The sequence below is a fragment of the Esox lucius genome, chromosome 1 (genome assembly GCF_011004845.1).
Source record: "Esox lucius isolate fEsoLuc1 chromosome 1, fEsoLuc1.pri, whole genome shotgun sequence".
Lineage (NCBI taxonomy): Eukaryota > Metazoa > Chordata > Actinopteri > Esociformes > Esocidae > Esox > Esox lucius.
The window spans coordinates 10,166,813-10,188,140 of record NC_047569.1 but is presented as its reverse complement, the minus strand read 5'-3'; the positions used below and the strand labels follow the sequence as shown (position 1 = coordinate 10,188,140).

At 45.3% G+C, this 21,328-nt stretch overlaps 1 protein-coding gene across 1 annotated transcript in view; it reads right to left on the bottom strand.

Moving 5' to 3' along the window:
- The window catches only part of LOC105029890 (rho guanine nucleotide exchange factor 17), a 69,663-nt gene extending 48,795 nt beyond the window's left edge, over positions 1-20,868 (bottom strand). The window contains exon 1 of the mRNA XM_010903835.5: positions 15,985-20,868. Coding sequence (XP_010902137.2) covers positions 15,985-20,790 — 4,806 coding nt within the window. The 5' untranslated portion in view covers positions 20,791-20,868. The remainder of the gene's footprint in view (positions 1-15,984) is intronic.
- Positions 20,869-21,328: the final 460 nt, after the last annotated feature.

The following is a 21,328-nucleotide window of genomic DNA, read 5'->3' as shown; positions in this document are numbered from 1 at the left end:
GGGAGGGAGGGAAAGTGATGAGATATTTGGATGGAACAGATACAAACCTTATTATTTAATCTCAACCTCTGCGGGTATTTCTTGAACTGTTTCGGTTATTACCCTGCATTACAGAATGCCCTTGAATGGCTGAAGTATTTGCTAACTAAACACAGTTAAACAGAGTACCAACAGGAGAGAAAGAACTCTGGGAAAGAGAGTCAGACTCTCAAAGAAGGAGAAAAAGGGGAAGAGTGAGTGGTTTGTTTTTCCAAAGGACAGCATTCCCAGGCCTGTCCCGTCCCCATTAATAGCACACACGCACGTCTACCAACACGATGACAACCACAGAATAAAACGGGGGAAGACCACAAGCTCATATCTCCCCATCAGCCACCAACAATATCCCCGACCACTACAATTACACCCCATGAGAACCCTGTCTTAGAGAGGAAGAATATCATTACGCAAGAGAGAGATGTGCAGGGTGTTCCTGTGTTTGTGTGAGATAGTGAGAGAGATACTGACCCCACCCCATGAACTCAAGTAAGGCTACAGACAGCCCTGATGAGAACACAGCTTACAGAGCAACAAAAACACACACACAAAGTTTGTATGGCTATCCTCATGGGGACCAAAAAATTTAAATTGCATGCTCCCTTGCCCTAATCTTAACCCTAAACCTAAACCTAACCTTAACCTAACCATAACATTAACAAGTAACATTTATGCCTAAACTTTACCTAGATATAATGCCTAATCCTAACCCTAAACTTAACCAACAATGCCTGGACATTAAAGAAACCCCAATTCTAACTCTAAAATGAATTGTAAGTGTGACCCTAAACCTAAACCCTGAGCCGGAAATTGACTTTTGCCTCATGGGGACCGGCAAAAGGTCCCCATGAGTCAAATTATTTCTGGTTTTACTATACTCATGGGGACAGTTGGTCCCCATGTGTATAGTTAGACCTAAAACACACACACACACACACCCACCCACCAACCTCCCACGACGGCTTACTCTTTAACTGGCAAGAGGACACAGTCCAACACTCAAAGCCCAACACTTTCTTCTACACCTTGACCATCACCTCCAGCACTTTAGATGAATGATTAGTAGTTCTGAACAGCTTAGGGCCACTATAGTAACCTGGCCAATTCAGAGAGGGTGCCAAAAGACCAACCTCCTCACTAGGGTACGGGTTTGGGTAGCCGGGCGTAAAACTACTCACTTTAGAAATATTACGACACAATGAGCACACAGAGAGCGAGGCACATTTTGTTTTTACCACAGCCAGTCAGAAGCTGTGAGGAAGCTACTTGACTTTTATAATTAGTTTCTTTATATTTAGCCCTTTTTGACCCTCTTTTGGTCTTCGTTCCCTAGTGTGGGCTGGCTTTTTCCTTTCAAAATTGTGCCCAGTTGACCAAAATAACCAAGTGAGGGGAAACCTAATGAAACATTTAAGTACAAGGTAGGAGCGAAAACCTGCAGACGCTTGAACTTCCACTGAAACGGCTCCACATCTTTGACCTAACATAAACACTCCAAACTGTAGTCAATCTAACAATGATGAAGAGGACATCAGCTGCTTCAGGGACAGGGGGCAGGCCATGTGGTGATCTATAGTCAGCCGCGGGATGGGAAAAATGCTGGAACTATAAAACGGACCATACACATAGCCAACATGGGTTACAAAACACTGCATTGTGTTGTGATGGATGAATATTGTACAATAGACACTTGGTCCTGGAGGATCAAGAGTTTTGTCTTTTTGTTTCTATCTGGTAAGTTAATTGAACTCATGTCCCAGGGCCAAATCAGTCTTGATTAGGAGAAGATGAAAACCAGAAGTGTTTCAGTCAACCAGGAATATACACATTGAATTAAACTCAATATGAATACAAACAACGTAAATTCAATCAACAGTGAAGACCTACACCCGGAAGCCGCCTAGAACAAGATGAGACCAGACCCTGCTGACTGAGCCAGGTGATGCTGGTCAACCTGGGTGGCCCATGACACTACCCAGAACTACTGGAAATGCAGGGCTTTTTCTAGCGCTCAAATCAGCCTCACCCAACTTGCACTGGTTCTGTGACATGTCCTTTAACAAAGAATGAATTCATTTTCAATTCCTATCGCTTAACATGTGGCCTTTTTATTCAATTGGCTAAATTCAAAACGTTGTCAGATACCTTCTGGCGATTATAAATGCTGATTAGTCATTTACCTCAAGTGACAGCTAACAAACTAGCAACAAACAGTTAACAAGTTAACAATGAGCCGTTAACAAGCTAAACAACCTAAAGAACTAATTCTCATGAATTCCTTTTTTGGGAATAAAAGGCGTGGGTTTTAGTGAAAAGGAAAATCTTATTTACCGTTTCCATTTGGAGCAGGCAGTTGGGATGTTAAGGGGATTGTGTGCTTATACTTTTTCATAATGACAAGGATAGGTTTGATGTCTTCCAACAACAAAAGAAGATGAAAGGGTACATTCAACCTTAGGGCTGGCCAGACTTTTAAACACATTATCTGAATGAGGTCAGAGGGCATTAACTCACACACACTTTCATCATTTACAGTGTGTGAGTGTCTGTGTACATTTACAGTGTGTTAGTATGTGTGTGTCTGTGTACATTTACAACCGATAAGACTGATCAGATGCTCCATGCAGAACACAGCCAACACAAATCAATACCAATACATTGTTTTCTACCGTTCTTTTTCTAACTAGAAACAAATATTACATTTCCCATATGCCCTTACTACATATCCTACGCAGTACAACCTTAACCCAGAGCAAGAAAATGTTTCCTTTGTGGTAGCCGGCTAAAAAAGATACGGGGAGTATTTTTTGGGGTAATATATTTAAATACACACAATTTTAAAAGTAGGTTCTGAGAAATCAAAGTAACACTACGACATCTTGCCCTGACGACACAAACGGAAATCTTCCTCGGCTAATGTCGTTTGCTACATTTTTCAGATTGAGGTGTTGGAGAATTGTACACAAACATGTCATCCGCGATTGGATCATCCGTAACCAAAGCAAATCACATTTTAAAGAAAGGCTTCTTAACCAGCACGGGTTCTGTCTCAGGCCCACCCATCCGCTTCTAGGGCCAATCAGATCCGTTGGAATGTATTTGCATTCTAGGAAGCGTTGGAGAGAGTCGGACTGTGGGCCTGGCAGTCAACCGGACTACCTATTGCTCCAGCTAAGTCAACTGCTCCCTCACAAATCAACCTGTTCGTTTTTCTAGACGCACAGATGGTTTCCATCTTTCTACCTCAGTCTTTTGAAGAGAAACAACAATACATACAACCTCCATACATCACATGAATTCCAGGTAACTTCATTTCACAAGAATGTTCCTTTTCTCAGTTTTCTGAGTAATGTCATCGTGCTGCTAGCTATTTACCTCCTTCTGGGCGGAGGGGTGGGGGGCCTGTGTGCCCACGGGTTGGTGATTTACAGAGGTTTGGATGGGCCCATTATTCCTCTCGGGGAGTTATATTTGGGTCTACCTTTCTCTCACACACACACACGCACACACGCACACTTCATGACTTGTTTTGACTGCAGGCTGGCTCAGTCTGTCAATAAGGACCAGATGTGAGAACGAAAGAGGGAGGAGAAGAACACTGACAGACAGAGAGAATGAAAGAGTACAATATGGAGACGAGAGTTAAAAGGAAAAGAGAATGATGAAAGTGAGCCGTTAGCCAAGGAAGAGAGTTGCAGAAGAGGAGGAAGAGAAAAACAAAAATATGGGGGGCAGGGAGGAATCTGGGTTTGTTTAATTGTCCTTGTATTCCAAAGTCTCACATTCTCTCCTTTGTTGTCATTGCATTCCAAGACATTTCAATTCGGAAAAAAACATCTCACACACCAATGACCGACCAACCAACGGCAACCTGTTGCCCATGACACCGAAGAGAGGAACTTCTAAAGTCAAATGACCCCCCCAACCCCCACTTCCTGCCCTGCCTTTCCACTCAGAGTTAATTATGGTTCTTACTGTAAGCATTGATAAGCGACTGCTATGAGGGAAAGACCAGACATTGTGTGAAGTTGCTTCTTCTTTATTTTTATTTTTTTGCTTCTTTGGACAGACATTAATTACAAAGTGGTAAAGGATTTAGGTTTGGAAGAAGGTTAAAACCAAAATGAATTAGTGGCTAGCACTGGAATGGAACACACAACGATCCAAGCAAGAGCCATTAGGCACAGATCCAGGGTCAGCTTGAACCCTCCCTACACTAGAACAGGTCAGGTAAAACTGACCCTCGATACGTTTCTGGGGGCAACTTTGTCTTTATCCATACCACATACAAAACACCCTTTTAAATGATGGCAAAAATACAACTGTGTGGGAGAAAACCTAAAACAAGTTCTCAATATTCAGTGTTTTTACAGCTGAATTAAATACGCTATTCTGGATGACAGGAAAGGAGCAGGGGGAGAGAGAAACGAGGGGGAAAAAAGGATCGGGAGAAACAGGCAGACAATGTAACGAATGACAGACCGATAAGCTAACAAAGGAGTGAGAGGGCAAGAGAGGGAAAAAGGTTGACGATAAAAATGGAAAATGAATCAAGAGAAACAGAGAACATGATATCTGCCTTCCTTCTGACACACTCCCCCAGATCAGAAGGAATCTTTTCTCTCTTCAAGGTCACTGCTTTTGTAAGAACCCACATTAATCTATTTTAGGCTATTTTTGGGTTTTGATATATCCCTTTATCATAATGTTTTTGCCTCCTCAGGCCTCATTCAGGACTTGGTAACTTTTCAATGAGAGTTCCAGCTGAACTGAACAGGCTCTCATGGAGGTTAGTAGTTCTTAACCTGAATTTCTACCAGTGTTGAAGATGACTCTATTAACTGATGCAGAAAAATCTAAGCACAGGTTGGGCCTGAGCACAAGAAGACACCTCCTGAAGAAACCAGAGCTTGCAGGAACCCAATAACCTGAACTAAAGCCGAACATTTTACCTGAATTCAGGAGGTCCCTCGGGCACATTCACAGATAAATGCATGCACACACACATATGACAGACTTCAGATCCTCACATGAACGACAGTTATCATCATTACCCGCCATCATTACCGTGGCAATCATGATGGCTATTATGATTGGCCGGAGAGTGTTCGGCAAAAGAGCGTGATGGATGAATGGCTGAAGGTACAGCCAGTGGGCAGGGAGAGTATGTGATCTACAGGACAGTGACCTCTTGGAGTGCCTGAGGTGAGTCTTGCCTGGTGTCTTCACACTGATAACGACCTGACCAGACAGAAACAAAAGCAGCTGTGGCCTGAGACGAGTGGACAACCTGAGGCTGGCTGTGTGTGAGTCTGTAATTTAAAGGGACTCTGGGAGTGCGTGGGTCAGTGTGTAATCTGTAGAGCAAGATCCTAGTCATTAACCAAAGCTTCCATTTAGTGGTAAATGCTGAAGGGAGAGAGAGAGAGAAAGAGGGGAGACAAGGGGGTAAGGAAATAAGAAAGGACTGGGACAGAAAATTATTCTGTTTTCACCGGGCCTCATCTTACGCACTGAACTCAGTATCACCCACAGCCAGTCTGACCAGGGTTGAATATGGATCAGTGTGTAGACATTTGGATAGCCTGTTCTGGACAGGCTGAGACAAGAGGTCACAGTACCAGCCTAAACTCCCTCCTCGACCCCCACAAACATTCCTTCAAATGGGCCCACAGGGTCTCTGGCCAACACACAGGAACAGAGTGAATTAGACAGTCTGTCTCTTGAGGTTTCGGTCGGTCTAGTTCAGTCCATCACAATGCAGCGCTTCGGAGTCCTGCTTTAATTTGGATTTGAAACAGTAACGCTTGGCACCATGAGACACCCAGGCTAACATGATCACTCTAACACACACACACACACACACACACACACACACACACACACACACACACACACGTTAATCCACATGTTGGGACTGATGTAATAGCAGGCTGAGAGGGTGGTTCTGATGTCACGCACGCAAACTGATCTCATGTATCAACCCAAAAAGAACCTCACACCACACGCACACGTGCACACACCGTGCACACACACGCACACGCTTCAAACCTGAGCAGTTGCTCTGGGCCCTTCCTCCTGGCTCCTCCCATCCTCACCCTTATCCCTGCTCCGAGAGCTTAGCAACCATTCCGACATGGTTTTCCTGCTCTTCCTCCTGACATGGGAATCATAGCGGGAACAAGAGCCCAAAGAAGACAACCGCAGTCCAGATGCCATGGTGAACATTAGGCACTGGAGAGGAGAGAGCGGGATAGAAACTTCTCAAGTCCACCCACAGAACCAGTTGGACACAGAACTTATTTGTGTGTGTGTGTGTGTGTGTGTGCGCTTGCAACCACGCTCAGAGCAATGCCCTGTGCATTGGTAAAACCCACACTTGTTTCTTTGTGTGAGAAGAGGAGTAGGCTGTAGGCTGATGAGCACATCACACAGTGCTGGAGACTGGACTACATTCACTGAGTTACAGAACACACACATGCGCACAACCCCCCAGCTGTAAGACTGTATGGCAAACGGAACCTTGTGACTGTCCTCCCATGCCTGAAGGTCGACTGGTTCAGTGTCATCTGGTTTTAGACAGCGGACTCACATCGGTTCAGTGTCATCTGGTTTTAGACAGCCGACTCACATCGGTTCAGTGTCATCTGGTTTTAGACAGCCGACTCACATCGGTTCAGTGTCATCTGGTTTTAGACAGCCGACTCACATCGGTTCAGTGTCATCTGGTTTTAGACAGCCGACTCACATCGGTTCCGTGTCATCTGGTTTTAGACAGCCGACTCACATCGGTTCAGTGTCATCTGGTTTTAGACAGCCGACTCACATCGGTTCAGTGTCATCTGGTTTTAGACAGCCGACTCACATCGGTTCAGTGTCATCTGGTTTTAGACAGCCGACTCACATCGGTTCAGTGTCATCTGGTTTTAGACAGCCGACTCACATCGGAGCCTGAGCTCTCCCAGATTGAGTCTGAGGTAAGCTACAGCTGAACCCCTTTGTGTTGCGCAGCTAGAAAGTGTTTCAGAGAGTCTTCCCTTACATAAGCAAAGTACTCTGTAATTACCCAGGGTGGATCCTAAATAATGAGCACGAGAGAGAGAGTACATGAGAGAGAGAAAGCAAGTGAGACACAAAACAGTCAGTTATAAAACTCTCTCAAACTGCCAAACAGGTTGAAGTTGTAGCAATCTTGCCTTATTAGTATACGCATACAGAGATGGTGGACTTCAACACATCTCTTCACAGAGGAAAGGAAGAGAGCGAGACAGAGAGACAGAGGCAGAGAGAGGGTGAGAAGTCCAGAGGAAGCGTTACTTAGCGCTCATTCGGGTGGAAAACATTTCCTAAACAGGGAACAAGGATTCTCCGGCTGCCCTGCAGATATACAGGATTCTCTGTCTAGCTCAGTCTCTCACCACTCGTCTATCGGTCTGCCCCCCCCCCCCCCCCCGCCCCACATTCAGTTGCTCCTTAAAATAACCCCCCAACTCCCCACTTATAGCGGAACACAAAACATTTATGTTGCTCCTGTCCCAAAAACAATACGTCAGCCCGTCTGTCTGGGTTGAGAGAGAGTAGTGTGTTTGGCGCGTGAGAATAGTTTTGACTACATTAAAGGTCCCCAAACTGTTGAATCCTGAAAAACTTTCCCAAACATTCACAGTAAACTATTACCAATTAGAAAACAAATTATTATCCTAACTTGTTGGTATGAAACCAGCTTTCTAATAGGCCAACATACATGACAAATGACAAATATAGCAAAGTGAGTACGAGAAAGAAGGGGCTAGGTGAGACGTGGGGGGGGGGCATAAGAAAAATGGCTTCTAAACCAGAACCCCTTCTGGCCTGCTGTCGCTTTCAAGTTGATACTTATCCATTATGGCCTAGGGTCAAGGGCATGATGGGAAAATAGTGAACTAGTTAGATTCAGCATCATCTGTTTATTGCCATCTATTATTTTCATCATCTGTCCCTTACCGCTTTTCTCCATCATCCCCACCGCTCTGATCCCTAGGTGACCTGACCTTCTAGTTGAAACATAATCCCCCTTCCCTTCCCGGGCCCCAAACCCCCCAAGGGACACAACAGAGGTGTGTGTACTCCCACGCTAAAAGTCCCCAACAGAGCAGCACTGTGGTGGGCCTCGGGGAACGGCAGTAACCATAACAACACTATTCCACCGAAAACACTACCACACAATTACACAATGCAATGCAACTATACAACACAACTACAAAAAACAAATGGAAAGGTCTACAAATGGAAACGGTTTAGTATGTTTCAGCTAACATTCCGCTACAAGGCCATAGTGTTTACATACGGTGTTACTGCATTCGTTGATAAAGGTAACCGACAGATCATCTACAGCTCAAACTGTGGTATGGTACCCTGTTCTCCCTTTGGTGGATATATATTCAATGAAAACATTTCTGAGGTGGTACGCGGCATTAAAACTGAGGACAACTGATTTAAAGAAATCAAGTAACAAAAAAAAAATATCATAATGGGCTAGTTAGCCAAAAAACTATTAGCCTGTCGTTTTTAAATAAATTGGGGGCATTCAGAGCATATATACAGTTGTGTTCAAACGTTTACATACCCTTGGAGAAATAGTAATATATGTACCGTTTGTAGAGAAAACATGAGTGAGCATGTTTCATTTATTTCTTATGGGATTCACATTCAACATTAGGTAATAACAGATTGACACAATCATAAAACAAAACATGGCAACAAAGAAAAAAAAATGAACTGACCCCTGTTCAAAAGTCTGTATACCCTTAGTTCTTAATACTGTGTATTGCCCCCTTTAGCATCAATGACAGTGTGCAGTCTTTTGTAATAGTTGTCTATGAGGCCCCGAAGTCTTGCAGGTGGTTTAGCTGCCCATTCATCATGGCAAAATGCCTCCAGGTCATGTAAAGTCTCCTCAGAGTGGCTCAATGATATTAAGGTCAGGACACTGTGACTATTAGGGTCAGGAGACCACTCTAGAACTTTCACCTTTTTCTGCTGTAACCACTGGAGGGACAACATGACCTTATGCATAGGATCACTGTCGTGCAGGAAAGCCCAAAAGCGTCCCATGTGCAGCTTACATGCAGAAGAATGCATATAGTCTGCCAGTATTTTGATAACATGCTGCATTCATCTTGCCATACATTTTCACAAGATTCCCCGTGCCTTTAGAGCTCACACACCCCTAAAACATCAGTGAGCCACCAACATGCTTCAGTGGGGATGGTATTCTGTTCACTATAGGCCTTGTTGATCCCACTCCAAACAGTGTGACCATAAAGCTCTATTTTGGTTTTGTCATTCCAAATTAGCTAACAAACACATTGACTATTTATACACATACACTCATTTCAATTTAAAAAGCCACAAGTGTGGGAAATTCACCAATAATTGCCATTTTCACCTGTGTGTGTTACCTTGTGTGTCTGTAACAAGGCCAAACATTCAAGGGTATGTAAACTTTTGTTCAGGGCCATTTAGGTGGTTTCTGTTATCATTATGATTTAAAAAGGAGCCAAACAACGATGTGGTAATAAATGGCTTCATATGATCACTATCCTTACATTAACTTTTTTGTTTTTGCAAGATCAGTCATATTTTCAAAATCAATGCCACAATTTCACAATTTCAACCAGAATATGCAAACTTACAAGCACAACTATACATTAGGTTGGTCTGTCACAGTATGCATCAGTACGCATCTTTTCATTTTGTTATTGTGATTCAAATTAGTAATTCAGTATAGAGAAGCACATACTATAAATGACACAAAATATAACAGAACACTTACATTGCCCTGAGATTATTGTGGCCTAATTAAGAAATATGCTGAAGTTTTTTTAGCTATAAAGCTTTTATATTAAAAAGAGGAGCAATAAATCTCAGGAAAGAATTAAGAGACCACTGCAACTTTCTCCTTTCCAAAAAAGTCAAAAAGCAAGGTTGTTAATGAGGAACAGTAGGGTTAAAATTAAGAGACCACTGCAAATTGAACGCTTTGGATCCTCACTCAAAACTTTCCTTTTCAACTTTTTTGGAAAGCAAAGAAAAAGGTGCAGTGGTCTCTTAATTTTTTCCGGAGCTGTATTTTAGCAACCTAAGTCACCACATTATTTTTGCAGCTTGCACGAATATTATTACTACTGCCATAACTTGAGAAAAAAAAAATTACTTGTTACTTAAGTATACACAAACAGTTGATATTAACAAAGCAAGCTATTGATACATGTTGCCACTCATGAAGCTGCAGTGCTGGTTGTTCGTGAGTAGTCATTTATGGTGCATGTAAAAAAGTCTTGACATTGCTGAATGATTCACTAATATAAAATATGGGCTCTTTTCTGTATTCATTGAAATTGAGAACCTTGCTGCATCGACTTTGCCACCTCAGCTACACCACGTGGAGGGCAGCTGAAACAAGTTTAGGGTTACCGGCAACAGTGTGAGATGACTTGTGTAGGTATGAATGCAAGGCTTTATCGTTGCATTTGAAAAAATTTGGAGTGCATTTCCCAATTCCTTCTCAACAGTTTCCAATGGTAGACCACAATAAAGAGTACATTTTTCACTGAAAATGCTATGACAAAGTTACTGGTCGGTTGGGCCACTGATTGATGAGATCCACATGCCCTACATGTGTTTTTACTGGCCCTGGGCCAGTGGGCCATCGTCGGACCTAGATCTAAAAAAGAAGATCTTTCCAGACCACTGGCAATCTACATAGTCACCCCACCAAATTCAGTTCAAGAGCTCATTGAAAGATAGTTCATAAGTCTCTAAGAACCCAATAGGAACATCTAGGGATCTATAGGCCTCATTTGCCATAATCAATGTCAACTGTCAGAAAGAGACTACACAAACTTGGCCTTCATGGGAGAAGCCTGAGCTCTAGGTTGGTCTGTCACAGTATGCATCAGAATAAAAATGATTGACATTTGACAGACAACACCTGAGTAAATACTAAAACAACTGGGTCAAGATGCTCTGGACAGATGAGTCAAAATTTGAGTTTTTTGGATGCAATGGCTGACACCATGTTTGGCGAAAACAAAATAACTTTATAACAACTGTAAAGCATGGAGGCAGAAGCATTGTTGTTTGGGGCTGCTTTGCTGCCTCAGGGACTGAGTAAATGATAAATTCCATATCCTACCAGAGAATCCTTGAGGAGAATGAGGCCATCTGTCAAAAAGCTGAAGCTTTTGCAAAAAGGACAATGGATTTTGCAAAAGGACAATGATCCAAAAAAGCTACAACTGAGTGAAAGAAAATGCAAGGTTATGGAATGGCCCAGATCTTAATCATATTGATATGCCCTTGAACATGAAACAACTAAAGAAGTCCGGTAAAGAAGGTGGGCAAAAAATCCTCCTGGTAAGAGACTGACAGACAATTACATGAAACTGTTACGTTATTTCAGCAAAAGGGGACAACACCAGCTACTGAAGCAAGTAGTGAACTCACTTTACTTACTCATCTATGAAATTGCATTTCTGTAGATTTTCTATGAATAAATTACTGGGAACGATAATCTTGCAGAGTCATTTGTTAAATGAGGTTACCTTTACCTGTCAAGTGTTTGAAGTGAAGATCACAACGGAAACTATTTCCAGGGGGTACGCTTACTTTCTCACATGGCTGTAGCTTCTTAAAATATCTGAACTAACTTGCGAGCCGCTCTGAATAAGAGCTTCTGCTAAACGGCTAAAACGTAAAAGTGGGCGTGTTTGTGTTCGAAGGGGTGGACTGCAGAGGGGGGCTCTACAGGGGAGCGAGTAAGAGAGAAAAGGCCAGTGGGTTTGATTCTAAGTGGGTGGCCTGATTAAAAAGAAGTGAAGTCATAAATCCAATGATCTAAACACTAGGTTCTTTTAGCCTTAATCCACACCTCCTCCCGCGTCACTCTGTCTGCACTTACAGAGCAAAACACCAGTCCCTCTCTCCCTTCACCTCCTATGCCTGCTTTTTAAGAACCTTCTCAGGCAACACTCCATCTGGGTTCACTTTCTCAATCTCCTCGTGTCAGCCCTTCAGAAGTGAAAACAAAAAGGCCGTCCCTGTCTTTCTGTTCAAAGTCTCTGCTTCACCCTCCTCTCTCACTCGGAAAGCAAGGGGCTGGCCCATCAGTCATCATGTGTGCCATGCCGTGTGTGTGCCATGCCAAAGATCTCTAGTGCCACTGTTTACTCCAGCTATTTACAGCGCAGTCCTTAAGTATTTGGACAGAGACACAAGGTTTGTTGTTTTGGCTCTGTTCTCCAGCACTTGAGATTTGAAGTGATTTAAAAACCCTGGGGTAAAAGTACAGACTAGTAGTATTAATTTGACGATACTTGCATTTATATTAAATGAAACTTTTAGACATTACAGCAGTCCCACCATTAGTCCCACCATTGCAGGTATAAAAAGTATTCGAAAAACTGGCTCCACAGGTGTCTTTTATTAGGCAGGCATGTTTGTTTTTATCATCAGCGTGTTGAAGTGTATGTTTAGTTTACAACAGAAAATTGGTTTAGCCGTACACAGGAAGTCACATTCAGTCAAAGCGTGACAGTAATTAGCCAATGGGCTTACAGTACGGTGATGTGTATTCTGGGTCGCATTGTCTATAAAGTAGAGGTATGACCAGAAGTTTGTTTGAGATTGAGATCAGATCTAGTTTGTAAGACCGAGTAATGAGTCAGTAACCTCATGAACAATAGATTATCAAATGCTGCAAAAAGGTCTTTGAATGACTCTCTCCCTTGACGACCAGGTACGCGATTGCTATTTCAACCACTATATGAAACGGCTGGATTTCCAACAAGTGCATGCATGTCTACACTTGCTTGGAGGTCAGTTGCAGTTGCTTGACAATAAAATGATCAAAGAAGTTCACTGTCAAGCTGGGCATTATGATGCAGATAAATCACAATGAATCGATCAAAATATTAGTTGTGCAAAAATGAACCGTTTATTACATTAATAAAGCAATGGTTAGCTCAGCAATGGCAGATTATTCAACAATAAGTGAAAACAAGGAAAAACAAGATTGTGATGTCTGACAAAGCAGGAATCCTTTCCTGGAGAAAGAAGTGGATGTGTCACTACCAGTCACAGAAGACTTCTCCACGCAAACTACAGAGACTTGACTGCAAGGTGCAAAAACAAAAGTTAGCCTAAAAAATAGCCATCATAGGTATTGTGGACAGATGAGACAAATATTAAACTATACCAGAGTGATGGCAAGTGAAGTGTGGAGAAAAAAGGAACTGGCATACCAATTTATCTGCAAAGTATGGCTGCAACTGGAACTGGCTCACTTGTGTTCATTGATGATGAATTCAGTTACATCTGCCCTCAGCACATGTGACTGGGGTAACCATACAAACAGGATTTTTTTTCTACTTTAACACAAATATCAGCTTCCAAAGACATTTCATACTTTATAATCGTATGATCGAAGTTTGCTGTATGAATGTACCGGCCCAAATTTACTTTGAAAGCGTTAAAGCCCCAGTAACTTTACTTGTATGGTTTTATTTTAATTTTTCTCTTCATTTGTAAACACAGACATTTTACAAAGGGCATGTTTAAGACTGTTCATTTTACCTTTTGTCTGCTAAAATAGGCCGACTATGTATAAAAAGTCCTATACGGTTTATGGATGAAAATACCCTCAAACGCTTGATGTTGGCCATCTTGTGTGACAGGTGTGTCTAAGAATGTACATGAAGGATCACACACATGCCAGAACTCAAAGTGGGATGTCACACAGAAACATATACACACAAAATGCATTTCATCCTGGAAGGTTTTCGGCCCTTATGCAACAGCCAGAGAGAGCATGAGGGAAAGATAGGCTACATTCCTACTGTCTGTCTAAGTGAAAACAACTCAGACCGTGGGGGCTTTATTTCTCTCGCTCTCTTCTCTCTCCCCCTTTATTTCTGGCTTTGACTTCCCCCTTTCTGCAGTTATTCTCTCTTTTCCCTCTTACGTTCCTTCCCTCCTTGTTTTCTAGGTCTGTACCTGATATCTCGCTCGATTGTCTCATGGAGCCTGAAGGAGATTACCTCATCTCTCTGCAATGCTCAGATTGAGAGGGAGAAAAGTTGAAAAAAAAGAGTCAGCAGATGAAAAGCAAAAAAGCAACAACGTAGTCTAAAACAAAATATGCTACATAATGACATTGCGGCAGCGAACTGACTGACAGATGGTTAAAGGGGCATAGAGGGGTGGGGAAGTGTTGAGTCTTTGGCGTAAAGCACAGTACACTGTGGATAGGAGGTGGGCTTGTTTCCAGAAAAGGAAAAGGCTCCTGCTTTCCTTGTGAACTTATTAAGTAAGCAGCAATTTAATAAATTGTAGTCCAAACGTTCTCTTTGTCCCCTCCCTTCTGGTCTGCTAACAGAACATCAGGGCACTGCATTCACCAACATGGATTTAACAGACAGACCTTACGGAACAACTTGGAAATCTCCCAGACTAACACACATCTCCCAGGCCACCACCCAGCAGCCCTGGCTATCATCAAACACATTAGTAACCACAACAACTTCCTGTTTCTCTAAGCCCATTTCCTGTCTGGACTGGATCAGTCTGGAGCCACGACAACAGTGGAGGAGAAAGTTCTTATAACAAACCGATTTGATAGAAGCAAGTTATTAAGATCATAAACGATACAGTGACTTGCAAATGTACCTTTAGAAAAAGAGAGGGTAATCAAGAGAGAAACAACGAAAAGTATCATTCAAATGATGACAGTGACGGTAACTACTTTCATGTCGGTCTTATCCTTAACAGTCCGTTACATGGCAATTGAGCAAGGCCTATACACACACACACACAAATTAATCCGACATGCTCTATCACCGGCCCACTATTACAGCAGCTCTGTGCACAAGCCCACATGGAGGCCATTGTACCGCTGTAACACACACACACACACACACACACGTTGTAAAGAGTTCACATGGGGACTATTAGGACTAGAGGAAACAGGATGACATTATGGCTCGTCTTCATTTGGTCGCCAGCGGCCACAGTCACAGTCACCACACAGTGAATGAAGTCAAACAGAAAACTGCCTTGGCTATTAGCAGCAGGCGCTAGTCCAGAAGATAATGTGCCCCGTCTGACGCTTGTTTAACATTAGTTTGGTGTTTATTTAATGCTTTATAAATCTGTCTGATGTTTGCTTTAGCTAATGTGTCTGCTACAATCTGAGAATAGCCATCTGAAATTAGAGGGCTGCTTTGTGCATGTGCGTGTAAGTTAGTGGTAGAGCGCTTATATTGCACACAGCAAACATCCTCCCCAACATGGCAAAACGGAATAGTTTCTCTAACCCAGGCCATTGAGATAAGAAGCTTGGGAAACCATCCTCCATACCGGCTCCAACCACTCCATAGGTATGATACTGCAATGAGTACACAAGCAAGCAAGCAAGCGCGCGCACACACACACACACACACACACACACACACCTCCAAATATAGGCTGTATTCTCAACATGATTTATAAAAAGGGCACCAACACATCATTAACTGAGTCATAAAACAACAACACAACTTCAGCAAGCTCCGTTGTTCAAACAAAGCCACAACCCACAAATAAACCCTTCCAGGGAAATAATTTTGCTCTGCCATCTTTGGGATAAACTGTTCAGACACTCAAAAAACCCATTAAAAGCAACAACCATCGCATCGACTCCGACAGCAACAAATAGTGAACCGTGCCATGAAGGCAACGAGGACAAATGAAGCAAATACACACATTGTTGCATCAACATGCATTCATACACACACACACACACACACACACACACATTTCCCACAGGATTTCTACCATGACAACAAACATTTTAAAATAATGAAAACACACCCATTAAAACTTAGACACATACACACCTCAAATCACAAACGCTTCCACAACGTTACTCACCACTCTGGGTTTGGCTGGTGTGCTGAGCTCCTCGCTGCTTTTCCTTTGCAGTCCGGCTTCTCTGGCACCGGTGGGAGCGGCAGGGCTGGAGTTGGACCCGTCTGGTACAGGCACCGTTCCACCAGGCCCAGAACCAGCCACGTCCCCCTCCCCGCCTTGGGCATTCAGAATATACTGCTTAGTTACATCCTCCAGGGAGGGGGCATCCTCACCTGCTGGCTTAGCCGGGTTGGAGGATGCAGGGGCGGGTCGAAAGGCAGGAGGTTCCCCCTGGGCTCTCTGGGATTGTGGAGGCGGAGCAATGGGGATGAAAGTGGCAGGTTCGCTGGCATGGCGGACATGCTTGGGCCTGGTGGGAGGTTTGGGGGGAGTCGGGGGGAGTGGAGGAGTAAGATCCATTTGATCTTGATCAGGGCCAACTCCTGGACCCTGGTCTCCTTGAACTGGTTCTGAGTGTTCAAGCTCATCTGATGATGACTGGGCTACCCGTGTCGGTCGTTTCCTGGAAGACCGCCGGCCCATTCTGGGGGACAGAACTTCAGGGTAAAAGTTTAATTTCTCACCTCCACCCCCTCCTTCTGTGTCATCTGCACGGAGACGGGAGGGCAATGCCCTTTCTGATTGGGAGCGGGGTTTCCCGCCTTCGTTGATGCCATGGCGACTACGTAATTGGCGTCCACGTTCATCTCCTAGCTCCCACAGCTCATCTCTCTGCTCGCTTAAGATGGGCTCGCTGCTAGACGGAGGGATTTGACCAGGCTGATCCAGCTCACTGATTGGTTCATTGGGTTGATGGGGACTTTTAAACCCTGGGTCGTCAAGCAAAGGACCATCACCACGGCGACTGGGGTCAGAAAAGGATTTCTTCTTTGTGGCTTTCCCGTTGTTCTTGTCATCAGTCATCAATCTGTCCATCGCACCTGGCTCTGCAACAATGCTCCGAATCACATTGCTGTAGTCGTCCCGTACACTATCGTCACGGAGACCACCATCACTGCACACTGATAGGTCACTGGCAGCACTGCCTGTGCACTCTGATAGGTCGGCAGCAGAGGACGACTCTGGGACACTCCCTCCTCCAACTCCTCCCCCTTTTGAGGACAGAGAAAGTGACCCCAGCAGGTTGCTGTCTACGGAGAAGCTGTTACTCCCTTCTTCTGACACAGAGCGGCGCCGGTGAGGAATGGGGTCACTCAGTGAACGGTAAACAGTAGGATCCCCGTTCCCGTTGGACTCGCCGTTGCTGCCGTTACTGGAGTCGGAGCCGGTGTTCCCAGCTGAAGAGAACTTCCGGCGGCGGCGGATAGCGCTCGGAGTTGGAGGAGCCTCAAGTTCTGTGGAAGAGGCACTCTGGGATATGTTGGTCATTCCACAAGTACCATTGGCACTCATCTCTGTTAATACAGCAATGCTCTCAGCATCAGCCCCGAGGCCAAGAACAGAGACAGAGTTCTCATGTTTCTCTCTTGCTCCGTCATGGAACCCAGTTCCCTCATTCGCTCCCTCATTCAACCCTGGCCGTTCCTCCTGAAGCAAAGCACACTGCTTCCAACCTGTCAGGGGTTGACCCAGCCCATCTCCTGTCAGCGAAGACCCTAAACCAGACCCAAAAAATGGCCTCTCCGGGTCACCTGGTCCAGTCTCTGGTTCTGTGACAATACCCTCATCGGTCAGGCTCGACTCGTGACCCGAAAGCTCATCCACAGATCTATCGTAGGACACGTTCTCCTCAGAATCTCCCATGAGCAGACAATTCTCTCCGTCCTGTTCCCTCTCCCTATTCTCTTCCTGGCCTGAAATGGAGGACACTGCTTCCCTAGTTCTGCTTGTCTCATCCTTCAACTCTCCTCCCTCCCCCTCTTTCAACCCCTTCAAACCTTCATCCTTAGTGCCATCTGTACCTAGCACATCATCCTCTTCATCATCATCATCATCATCATCTTTGCGAGCGCTCATCTGGCAAATATCTCTTATCACCTGTCTGGCCTCCTGCACATACCTGTCCTGCAGCGGGGTGGGCATCACTCCCTCATACCCATGAGTCCCTGCTCTGCAGTCCCCTCCATCACTCTCCACCTCTCTGTCAGGCACCAACATCATTCCTTCATCCATTGCTCCATCTCGATCCAGACGTTGCTCAGAAGAGCTTCTTTTGGCTGATGAGCGGGCTGAATGTTGCCGCCCTACTGGTTTATCAGAGTAGGTGAAGGAATTGGCACGTCGGAGCGTTGCGGTGAGATCCTTTAATGAAGGGCGGAGCACTGGGTGGAGGCCTTGACTTCTTGACCCCATCCTGTACACTGCAGACGACCTCTCAGTAACCCCTGACAAAGACCTGTCCGTCTTACGAACTTTGAGCTCTGATAGGTCGGTTTTCAGGAAACTGAGAAGGGACATTGTCTCTGAGGCGATATCCGGGTTTGACATTGACATTCGATTCCGGTCCTTATCACTCACCACACCACTGCTTGGCAACCGCTGGAAACCTGTAGTCTCCTCCCTAGAAACTCCTCCAGTGTTCCCTGTGGCTGACGGGAGGTCAGCAGGGGGAACGATGCGAGGGCGGACCCTAACAGGGGCACGGGAGAAGTTATCCCCGTGTCCAAAGCTGGGGGAGCGGTACATAGTGAAGTTACCGTGGTAGGTCTTACTGAGCATGGAGGAAGATGGCCCGACCATGCTGCCCGGGGTGGCTGCACTGCTACAGTTAGCCCTTCTGTTCGCATAGCTAGCTTGGTCCTCTTCTTTAAGGGTCTCTGTGCTGGAGTATCTGCTGCTGCTCCGTGACTCGCCGGGACTCGAGATAAAAGACGAGATGTTCACCTTTGACACCCTTGACACCCCTGGGAGGGGCGTGGTAACGGGAGATGATGCCCCGGCCACGCCTGTGGTGTACTGGCGTCTGTAGCTTTCTTGCGCCCCCATCTGGTTGGGAGTAGAACTGTACCCCCACTGCACCGCACGGGTTCTAGAGCCTTCAGGTTCTCTGAGCCGGTTCCGGGCGCTTGCAGACTGTTCTGCGGTGGCTGTGGTGTTAAGTTGGTGTCTCTCCAGGTGTTCCATCATACCTGTCTGCTCGTCATCACTGTCATCTGATTCGCCATCGTCTCGCCCTGTTCCTGTGGCGACCCCGCTGTTCTTCTTCTTCTTCCTCAGTGAGCGGCGTCTCACAGCGTCTCGGCTGGGTCCTAGCGATGCAGGGCTGTCTTCCTCACTGCCTGAAGACTTGCCCAGGACCTTACCCCCCCACCAGCCATTCTTAGCACGGGACAGGTAACTTCCAACTCCTCCTGTGGAGCGGGGGACCGAGGTAGCACTTCTTCCAACTCCCCGGGAGCACTCCTCTTCTTCGTCTCCTGAGCTGAACCTCCAGCGGGCTCTGATGGCTGCTCGGGCTGAGGCTCTATCAGAGGAGGGGACCGTTGGTCTGGAGGAACTATGTAAGGAATGTAAACTATCCGTGGGCTGCACGGCCCCCTGTCTTTGCTGCTGCTCTTCACAACGCTGGATACAGGAGAGGCCCACAGAGCTGCTCCGGGGTGGGGGGGTGGGAGTAGAGGCAATGGTTTCAGGGTTAGGGTCAGAGTTCAGATTAGACGTCCAGGTCTCAGTCCCTTCTGCTCCACTACTAGGGCTGTGGGCACTGCGCGTGTTGGATGGCTTGATCACCTTAAGAAACCTGCCGCTCCTACTAATACTAGCGCTAGCTATTTCAGTCTCTGCCTCGTCTGAGTAGTGCTGGTCAGGGTGATAGTGTAAGTCCATGCCCTGGCATCTATTCGCTCCCCCCTTTCTGTCCAGGGATACAGCCCTGCGGTTTCTGTCTGACACTGTGAGTCTAGTGGCTTCAGGGACTGGTGACTGCCTGTTACTTCTGTCTGATGAGGAGTTTTCCTTAAAAGATGCAGAGGGCTGGAGGTGGTCAGCAGATTTTAAATCCTCTGCGTCAGAGGTGGACCGGTACTTCTTTCTGTGCCTGTCTCCAAAAAGCTCTCTGATCTTGGTTACGCTTGGCCAGTGGGTTAGGTCAACGTGAATTGGAGCTTCTCCATGGTGAGTTAAGAAATAGCTCCTGTGTGACTTGCAGACAGGGGCCCCACTGACAAAAACATCATCGTTCCGAGGCTTAATAACGTTATTGTTATCAGAGAAAGACGGGTCGATTTGGGAATAAAGTCTCTTACCAGCGCCAACGCTGCCTTCGGCAGATTTGCGTGTATAAATCCATTTTTGACTCCTCTCTGAATCCGACCCAGAAACCGAGTCTGTGCCTGAATAAAGCTTTTGGTCCTGGACTTTAGCGTCAGTCGGAGACTCGGTTAAATCCGTTTCAGCCACTTGTAAATATCCACTGTCCTCGTGGAACGACTTCCGAGACGGGGACCCTTCTCCCTTGCTGCCTTTAACACGGGGTAAAATTGTACTTTTCCCGGCCACGGCACTGCCAGTGCTCGGAGAACCGTGCGATAGAGAATTGCTGTTACTGAACTTCTCAGTGAGTTGGCGAATAGAGGGAGAAATGGAGGAGTGAGGAGTGGAAGAACCTTTCTTTAGCTCTGCGGTGGGAAGGCTGGCGGCGGAGATTTTGGAAACTTTCCTTGACACACTAACATTACTCGTAGCCGAGGGGTGCGCTTTCTCGGCTGTTGCCACCGCAGTAGATGGGGGGGGAAGGGCGCCGCTACTGCCCTCACAATCCTTTGATTTGTTTTGTTGATCGTCACAGACACTTTTGTTCGCGCTCCAACTTTCTAACTTTTTGAAAGAGACACTGCGAAACACCTTCACCTTCTCCTTTTCTGCCATTGTGCATGTCCTACTTTTTTCTCATGTTATTTCATTGAAAAAATGGTGAAGCACTTTTTCTTCCGTAGTGCCTACGTTTTCACCCCCTTTCAACCTACCACAATAAGGCTAGTCATTTAACCACAACTTGCTGGCAAAGCTTTTTCTTTTTACTCTAGTAAAAAGAGGGTAAAACATCAGGCCAAAGTGTTTCAAATGAGTGCATTATGGAGTAACCAAAGTGAGAGAAAAAGAGAGAACTCTCCTGCATTCTGACCTTACGACAAGTTGTCCACTGGAATCGCATCCATGCACGAAGAAAAAGGGCTCAAAGTTTGTCCAATCTTCTTCAACTTGTTAAACTCTGCAGCTTTTCCATACGTTCCCTCCCATTGCAGACTCTTTCCCATCGTCTAATCCACACGTCGGGCCTTAAACTCATCATTCACCGTTATACCGAACGGTTGGTGTATTCATTATTTTGACATAATTAGAGTTTTCCGTGACTTATGTTTTTACATGCAAATGCCTGAGAATTAGATAGAGCGGGGGTGGGCGG